Source organism: Lepidochelys kempii, chromosome 2, assembly GCF_965140265.1.
Source record: "Lepidochelys kempii isolate rLepKem1 chromosome 2, rLepKem1.hap2, whole genome shotgun sequence".
NCBI lineage: Eukaryota > Metazoa > Chordata > Testudines > Cheloniidae > Lepidochelys > Lepidochelys kempii.
Window position 1 is genome coordinate 171,599,779 of NC_133257.1, and position 9,850 is coordinate 171,609,628.

At 43.6% G+C, this 9,850-nt stretch overlaps 1 protein-coding gene across 1 annotated transcript; it reads left to right on the top strand.

Moving 5' to 3' along the window:
* The first annotated feature begins 3,470 nt into the window (after positions 1-3,470).
* Positions 3,471-6,143, top strand: LOC140905995 (uncharacterized). Its single transcript, XM_073329482.1, has 2 exons — positions 3,471-3,534; positions 3,630-6,143. Exon 2 carries the CDS (start codon positions 4,510-4,512, stop codon positions 5,344-5,346), a length of 837 nt encoding a protein of 278 aa, XP_073185583.1. The 5' UTR covers positions 3,471-3,534; positions 3,630-4,509; the 3' UTR covers positions 5,347-6,143.
* Positions 6,144-9,850: the final 3,707 nt, after the last annotated feature.

A 9,850-nucleotide genomic window follows, 5' to 3' on the forward strand; every position in this document is an offset into this window, starting at 1 on the left:
ACAGGGCCCTGGGCTGGAACCCGGAGTAGAGGGCGGGCCAGGGTTCCTCCCAATCCTTCCATCCCCGCCAACTCCCGACTTGATACCGGAGAAGTTGAACTGGACTATGGGTTCCACCAGAGGGGAAGGTCTCTGGCCTGTTCCCTGATCCACTAGGTGGATCAACAGAGACAGTAGGGATTGTTTTTCTTCCTTTCTCCATAATGGCCAGTGATGAGGCTAACTGAGTGAATGGCAGATTTGAGCCACGAAAGTGGCCAAACTGAGGGCTGCCGTGAACCTCTGTGGTGAGAAAAATCTGCCAATAAGCACAGGACCCACCAAGGCAGAGGAGGAACTTTGTCACTATATAATATAAAAATAAAATCTTCCTACTGTATTTTGCACTGCATGCATCCGATGAAGTGGGTTTTAGCCCACAAAAGCTTATGCTCAAATAAATTTGTTAGTCTAAGGTGCCACAAGTACTTCAGATTTAGATGTGCAATTAGAATTTTGTTTCTGGGTAGCAATATCGTGTTCAAACCACATATCACCAAGGATTAGGAGAACATTTTGGCACAGCCTTACTCACACAATTAATACTGATAATTCTGTAGTGTTTTATTCCAGCTTTGCACTCCCTTTACTCAGGGATAAATGATACATAGGAACAAGGCTGGGCAGAATCAGGCCCTGGCTAAACCACAGTATTTGCAATATAACAAGGTTCCCCTATATTTAGGGGAAACACTAGAGTAGTTCATGTTGCCGGGTAATAAAAGCCTTACATGTGGTGCTGAATGAATAATGCATGGTCAGTTTAGTTATTCCAACAGATCTGTGTTACAGCCATTTTAAGATAATTTTATAATTACCTCTAGTTACCTCAAGATAAATATATTCAAGGCATTTTAATGTGTTATCAACTATTTCTTTGGGGGCCATATTCTGTTCTGAGCTATGCTGAATTCTCATTAGAGACTCCACTGATGTCTGGAGTTCTACTGGCATAACACGCTAGGCTACATTCTGCTCTGGTACCTTAAATTTAACCTGTCCGTTATATAAAATTTAAGATTAATAGTGGGACAAATTCCTGAATCCAAACGTTCCTCCTCCTCTTTCTCTGTTAGTGTGCATCTATGTGTAGTAGACAACTGCTCTAGTACTTCAGCTGTGCCACTTCATGAATTGTATCTTGCATGCACTTGCACCAGATCTGAATTTGGCCCAATGCATGCTGTTCCCATTGAAGTCAGTTGGCCCACTGTCATTTTCAGACATCAGCACCCATCTTTTCAAGGTTGTTAAATCACTTCACAAGTTCAATGACTGAAATCAGTACATTTTTATATGCACTGTTAATTTACCCATTTATGGTATTAGTAGTGGCTGTCGGGCCTTGTACTTCTGCTGCATATTTCCATTAGATTAAACTCATTGTCATCAACATAAAGGTGAAAGTAACTCAATGCCTGAAATGCAAAAAGATGGATTCTAATCTCTGTATCAGAGGAGTAGCCGTGTTAGTCTGTATCCGCAAAAAGAAAAGGAGGACTTGTGGCACCTTAGAGACTAACAAATTTATTTGAGCATAAGCTTTCGTGAGCTACAGCTCACTTCATCGGATGCATGCAGTGGAAAATACAGTGGGGAGATTTATATACACAGAGAATATGAAACAATGGGTGTTACCATACACACTGTAACCAGAGTGATCAGGTAAGGTGAGCTATTAGCAGGAGACCGGGGGGGGTGGGGGGAAACACCTTTTTTAGTGATAATCAAGGTGGGCCCACGCCACACAGGAGGTTGGAAGTCAACTTCATTTTGTATTCTGTCTGCTGGTCATGTTTTTTCTATCATGTGATATTTCATCTCTGCACATCATTGGTGAGACCGTTTCTAGAATACTGTGTCCATTTCTGATGTCCACACTGTGAAAGGACATTGAAAAACTGTTGCATTGCTCACTGGCTTGAGGCTCGCCCCACTGTGGATCGCAAGCCACAGCAGGCGGGGGGCTTTGCGGGGCTGCTGCCCTGCCCCAGGCACTTGCGGCAGCCAGGCGGGGGGCGCATTCCTGCGCCTCTGCAAAGACTGGACCTTGGACGAGGTATGAGAACCAGCACCTGGTAACAGAAGCTGCTATGCCATCAGGAATGAACACTGGAAGAGCAATCAGTTCTGGGTTGCCTGACACTGTCTGGTACCACATAAGGGAAGAGCTATTGTTTTACAAACAGCAGCAATAGCATGTTGCAGTTTTCAGGCCAAGTCTGCATTCGCTGCACACCCAGAACACCTGACTTCAGAGGGAGATCTGAATACACAAAGAATGCAAGAGCAGCCATTGAAGGGGAACTGAAAAGCACTTACTGTTTTGTTCCCATATCCATACTAAAATACGGGCTCAACCCCATTGTCTCAACACATACAGAAAGTCAATGAGAGTGCCATACACTGAAGAACTGTAGTATTAGGCCTTGTATATGTAGCCTTAAAAGAACCCTTACAAATACAGTTACACAAGTTATTTTAAAGCTCAATCCTCCACTCAATGCTTGAGTTACAGGGTCCAGGCCTGATCAGTTTCCCACTGAAGCAGCAATGCTGCCTACTGCAGGTAATTCTCTTTGGTACTGCTGCAAGCATTAGTAAAGCACCAGAGCTAGCTGTGTATTGTTCAATATAGATGTACAGAGAAGAGGTTATGGACAGTATAGTTGCCATTCCACTTTATACTTCTTTTTTTTTGGGTGGGCAAGCCCTGTAGACTAAGTATTTCCTATCTAAGGATATGCCTATGCTGATGCTGGAGGTGTAATTTCCAGGCCCAGTAGACAACGGGCCCAAGCTCTGATTATTTATAACAGGTTAGCTCAACCACTCTGAGGCCCTTAGGCACACACAGGGGGGCAGGCAAGCCTGCCCTGCTGCCTGTGCAGCTGCACTGCTATGTTTAGTGCATCCACCTGATCAAAGCTAGGGTAGGTATGTCTGTCTGACTTGGAAATTACACCTCCAGCATCAATGTGGACAAAATGAAGTATGATGGCACAAGGCACCACACAGGTAGACCAGGGCCCACACGCAGTCTTTCCACCAGCCCAACAGAACAGCATCAGTTTCACCAACAACTATCCCTGCTGAAGCAGAAGGCAAGAGTTGCCTCTTTGCAAAGAGGTGACAAGGGGATTTAAAACAGGTCAGGAAATCCCTTCTGTGTTCTAAAGCTAGAGGAGTTGTTGCTTTATGGGAAATGAGGGAGAGAAGGGGTTGCAGGAAAGTCTACAGATGCATGGTGTTGGAGATGAATGAATGATTATTGAACACATGTCTGATTTGCTGTGTCTACAGAGCTACTACATCCTAGTATGACCATGCCAGCAAGATGCAAACAAAGCATGCATGCAAGATAATGCAACATGACATTTTAATCTTGAGCAGAGAGAACCTAGCTTTCTGACTGTGGCTGCCTGCTGTCAACTCAGATAGGAAGAAACCAGTGGGAAGAAGCGGAGTGGAAAATAAAGTACCCATAGCAGAAAGGTCTGAATCAACAGTATACAGGACAAACTGATTTTGATAAAGTTATTTTGGGGGGTTAACATACCTTAATTGAATTTCAACCATTAATCTTTCAGTCTGATGCAAGGCACTGCATTTAGCCATATGGAGTGGAAATCTATCAACTGCATGAAAAAACGTGTACAGATACAGACAGACATCATCTTCCTTTCCAAATGCAAACAGATGGACATCGTACCAAAAGGACTGAAGGTAAAAAATCCTTTACAATCTGCATACCACACAGACTATGCTGACAGCTTGTGCCACACGCTCTCAAAGAAACTGCACCTGATCAACATCCTCTACAGCAAACAGGGAAAGATTAAGAATGAGCTCTCAAAACTGGATACTCTCATAAAAAAACAACCTTCCACACAAACTTCCTCGTGGCTGGAATTTACTAAAACTAGACAAGCCATTTACAACGCATACTTTGCTTCTCTACAAAAGAAAAAGGACACTAAACTTTCTAAACTACTACATGCTACAAGGGGCCACAGCAATGGTTCCCTCAACCCACCCAGCAATATTGTTAACCTATCCAACTATACTCTCAGCCCAGGAGAAGAAGCTGTCCTATCTCGGGGCCTCTCCTTCTGCCCCATCCACCCCCACGAACATGATACAGTTCTGTGGTGACCTAGAATCCTATTTTCGAGTCTCCGACTCAAGGAATATTTCCAAAATACCTCTGAACAACATACTAATCCACAGAGGCCTCCCTACCAACATTACAAAAAGAAGGATTCTAGGTGGACTCCTCCTGAAGGTCGAAACAGCAGACTGGACTTCTACATAGAATGCTTCCGCCAACGTGCACAGGCTGAAATTGTGGAAAAGCAGCATCACTTGCCCCATAACCTCAGCCGTGCAGAACACAATGCCATCCACAGCCTCAGAAACAACTCTGACATCATAATCAAAAAGGCTGACAAAGGAGGTGCTGTTGTTATCATGAATAGGTCAGAATATGAACAAGAGGCTGCTCGGCAGCCCTCCAACACCACTTTCTACAAGCCATTACTCTATGATCCCACTGAGAGTTACCAAAAGCAACTACAGCATTTGCTCAAGAAACTTCCTGAAAAAGCACAAGATCAAATCCGCACAGACACACCCCTGGAACCCCAACCTGGGATATTCTATCTACTACCTAAGATCCATAAACCTGGAAATCCTGGGCGCCCCAGCATCTCAGGCATTGGCACCCTGACAGCAGGATTGTCTGGTTATGTAGACTCCCTCCTCAGGCCCTACGCTACCAGCACTCCCAGCTACCTTCGAGACACCACTGACTTCCTGAGGAAACTACAATCCATCGGTGATCTTCCTGATAACACCATCCTGGCCACTATGGATGTAGAAGCCCTCTACACCAACATTCCACACAAAGATGGACTACAAGCCGTCAAGAACACTATCCCCGATAATGTCACGGCTAACCTGGTGGCTGAACTTTGTGACTTTGTCCTTATCCATATCTATTTTACATTTGGGGACAATGTATACCTTCAGATCAGCGGCACTGCTATGGGTACCCGCATGGCCCCACAGTATGCCAACATTTTTATGGCTGACTTAGAACAACGCTTCCTCAGCTCTCGTCCCCTAACGCCCCTACTCTACTTGCGCTATATTGATGACATCTTCATCATCTGGACCCATGGAAAAGAAGCCCTTGAGGAATTCCACCATGATTTCAACAATTTCCATCGCACCATCAACCTCAGCCTGGTCCAGTCCACACACTGGACACTACACTGGACACAGTCCTGGACACTACAGTGCTAATAAACAATGGTCACATAAACACCACCCTATACCGGAAAGCTACTGACCGCTATTCCTACCTACATGCCTCCAGCTTTCACCCTGACCACACCACACGATCCATCATCTACAGCCAAGCTCTGCGATACAACCACATTTGCTCCTACCCCTCAGACAGAGACAAACACCTACAAGATCTCTATCAAGCATTCTTACAACTACAATACCCACCTGCGGAAGTGAAGAAACAGATTGATAGAACCAGAAGAGTTCCCAGAAGTCACCTACTACAGGACAGGCCTAACAAAGAAAATAACAGAACGCCACTAGCCGTCACCTTCAGCCCCCAACTAAAACCCCTCCAACGCATTATTAAGGATCTACAACCTATCCTGAAGGATGACCCAACACTCTCACAAATCTTGGGAGACAGGCCAGTCCTTGACTACAGACAGCCCCGCAACCTGAAGCAAATACTCACCAACAACCACATACCACACAACAGAACCACTAACCCAGGAACTTATCCTTGCAACAAAGCCCGTTGCCAACTGTGCCCACATATCTATTCTGGGGACACCATCACAGGGCCTAATAACATCAGCCACACTATCAAAGGCTCGTTCACCTGCACATCCACCAATGTGATATATGCCATCATGTGCCAGCAATGCCCCTCTGCCATGTACATTGGTCAAACTGGACAGTCTCTACGTAAAAGAATAAATGGACACAAATCAGATGTCAAGAGTTATAACATTTGTAAACCAGTCGGAGAACACTTCAATCTCTCTGGTCACGCAATTACAGACATGAAGGTCGCTATCTTAAAACAAAAAAACTTCAAATCCAGACTCCAGCGAGAAACTGCTGAATTGGAATTCATTTGCAAATTGGATACTATTAATTTAGGCTTAAATAGAGACTGGGAGTGGCTAAGTCATTATGCAAGGTAGCCTATTTCCCCTTGTTTTTTCCTACCCCCCTCCCCCAGACATTCTGGTTAAACTTGGATTTATGCTGGAAATGGCCCACCTTGATTATCATACACATTGTAAGGAGAGTGATCACTTTAGATAAGCTATTACCAGCAGGAGAGTGGGGTGGGAGGAGGTATTGTTTCATGGTCTCTGTGTATATAATGTCTTCTGCAGTTTCCACAGTATGTATCCGGTAAAGTGAGCTGTAGCTCATGAAAGCTTATGCTCAAATAAATTGGTTAGTCTCTAAGATGCCACAAGTACTCCTTTTCTTTTTGCGAATACAGACTAACAAGGCTGTTACTCTGAAACCAGACCTTACTGTGGTTTTAATCACATTTCCCCCATGAAATGTCCCTTTGCCTTTTATTTAAAAAGTGTTGGGGGTGGAGGGAAGAGGGTTCCTTAAAGAAAAAGGGCTATCAGCATACATGAAAGATGAAGCAAGTTTTAAATTGTATTATTCCTCCTCCCCCCAACCTAACAGACATCCAAATTGGTGGATGTGAAATGCTCCAGCTTCAGTGAAGCTACTCCTGTTCTACAAATGAGAAAAGATAAAAGTTTTTGACAGGAAGGTTTGAGTCCAGGGCCCTTGGGTCACTTCAGAGCAGAGAAAGAACACAAATTGAAAACCTGACCTTTTTGATCCAAGCGAACATTTAGACAATTCTGTTTGACAAAAAGGTTTTGTTTTTGTTCCAATGCAGAACAAAAAAAATTGAAACCTCAAAATGTTGACACAAAATGGAGTTGTCCTCTAGTCAGCTCTACTACTCACAAGTCAAGTAACTCACATACTTAAGGTGTCTGTTGGAGTGACCCAAAAGAGCCAATTTACCTACGTAGGTTGATTTTCCTAATTAAGGGCAAGTAAAGTCCATGACTCGGGGGTTGCTAAGCATGACAGAAGTCCATGGACTTTCAGTGATTCTTTGGAATTCTTCAGTATGTTAAGAGAGTTTTGCCCCCTTACAAAGCCAGTTGGAATTCCATCCCCTAATCCTGGACATCCTGCAAGATCCATGATCTAATGTCATCTCCAGGGATTCACAAAAACTGAACCTTTTCATTCACACAGAGGCCCTATTACTTTTGTAGATGATCCCTCTTCCAACCCTGACAATTAAAAAAAAAAAAAAAAAAGTGTCTACAACCCTAATACCAAATTACCATGACTTTAGCCTTTGGAATCTAAGAGATTTAGTGTTGTTAACTTTCTTGGAGTCTACTGCTGATTGCTGGGCATGATAAAAGTCTAGATATCGCATAAGAAAATGAAGTACTGCCATGCGGTTTTTATGAGGCTATAATACAGTTAGTTGATAAACTACAAAGCTGGAGGCAAAGTAAACTGTCCCATCAGGGAACAGGATTATTGCCTCAAAACAGCACAATGGTATTATTTTTCTATTGCACTGAAAGCAGTTAAAAATTGATTTAATTCTACTCCCTGCCCTCCCCCATTCAACTTGTTCTTACTGGAATTCCAGGAAGAGAAAGCTTCTCAAACTTGCAGTGGCTCAATGATAGGCCACGGTTAGCTCTCCAAAAAAACCCAGGGCATTCCAGAAGTTACAGCTGAACAGTCAACCTTTGAACGTGCCTCTTTGAGCATGACTTATATTAGGAACTCTATGTTGTAATTCTACAATGAATATTTAACAATATATGGTGGCAAGCTACCATTTCTTTGGCACAAGTCCTATTTAGATTATTAATATAAAATGGTCCCATTGTGGGCAACATTCACCCATGGAGAGGGCCAGCACAAGGCCTATTCTGGTTGATATACCATTGGGTCCCTGTTTTTAGTAACAGTGTTTAAGTGAGGTGCTCAGATCCATCCACAAAAGAAATTATGGTTCCATACTTTTGTCCCTCTTATTTGATTAACTGCCTTATTACCACAACAGTGGGGCCCTAAGTACAGTGCCAGAATCCACATTACAACTTTGTTTCATATTATTAGACACACAAAATTATTGAATGTATTGGTCTCCCATACTCTGTCACTACCTATTACCATTCACCAGTCATTGTTGGTCAATTTAGTCATCAAGGTGAGTGCTTTGTCCAAATTGGACAATGTGTAGTCTCATGTATATTTGTGAACCTTGTTTAATTAGTTATCTTAGTGCCATGGCTAGTGGTGGGTACATTAAGTGCCTGGTTTACACCCACCACTTCTAGCTTGTAGTGACGCAAGCATATTCATTCACAAAAGGTTACCCAATTAACAGAGGTCCAGAGTGTTGACGTGACTTGCCTGGGGTAACACAGCAATTCATTGGCAGAGCTGGATATAGAATTCAGGGGTCCTGAATCCACCTTTGCTAGGTCTACACTTACATAGTGCCGATACTCTACATGTTACTGTATGTAGCCACATACCACAGTGAAAGGCGCTGGTAGCTCCTGCACGGAGGCAGCAGAACATGATATTTTGGGCAGACATAGGAGACAGTCCATGGGCATTTAGAGAGCCATCTAGGGTATGTACCCTGGGGGTTCAGGCATTAGGGCACTCTAGTCTCCTAAGCTGTGGCTCACTGTCTACACTGCTATTTATACCAGAGCTAGCTGGCTGTGCAGTGTCTGTACTCTGCGTACCACCACAAATGTAATTGTATCTTAAGACTGCCTGTCAACATTAAGATGTTTAGGAATCCACGTCTCTTCAACTGAAGTAATAACTAACTTTCTTCCCATGAATACTAGACCTCAAAGAAGGTATTAAAGAATTAGGGGGGCAGTTTCTTCTCTAGGCCTCCATTCCTTTTCTTCAATTTCCTCCAGTTTTTTTTTTTTAAACCACCACCTTCTAGACTTCCAACGCCTTTTTCCACAAAGAAAGTTTTGAGCCCTCAAGCCTTTTCATCTGAACCCATTTGTACTAATTCTTGTATTTCTTCAGCGGATGGATTAATAAGGACTTCACATCTTTGAAAGGCCAAATGAAAGCAGCCATCATTAGCTGGGTTACAGTGGTAACCAGCTCCCACTTGAAGGTTCAGAGAGTGAGGAATCTCTGTATCTTGTGGTCCTACTGCAACAGGACTCTAATTTCAGCATCAGCTCTCTTTAGGTGGTAAAGTTATAGATGTGTTGGCTCACTTAAATATAAAGTTTTCTGAGGAGCCTGCTGGGAATGAAAAGCCACCAGTCATTACCTCACCTAGCTAAATAATTACCTCCTCTAGTAGGTTCTTTTTAAAGGCAAAGTCAGTTTTTAACCCAATCTTGTAATGGACTCAGGACATCTTGCAGATTATGCGCTGTACCTAGAGCATCAGACATGCCTATCATATACTAAGCTATGTTCTAATCCATAAGTACACCCACTTATTTCAGTAGGGCTATTAATGGTCTAAGGCAGGGGTGGGCAAACTTTTTGGCCTGAGGGCCACATCAGGGTTGCAAAACTGTATGGAGGGCTGGGTAGGGAAGGCTGTTCCTCCCCAAAAAGCCTGGCCCCTGACCCCCACCCACCCCCTCCCACTTCCTGTCCCAACTGCCCCCTCAGAACCCTTGCCCCATCCAAC

Excerpts from the sequence above, each read along its gene's own strand:
- LOC140905995 (XM_073329482.1), top strand. The coding sequence starts at position 4,510 with ATGAATAGGTCAGAATATGAACAAGAGGCTGCTCGGCAGCCCTCCAAC.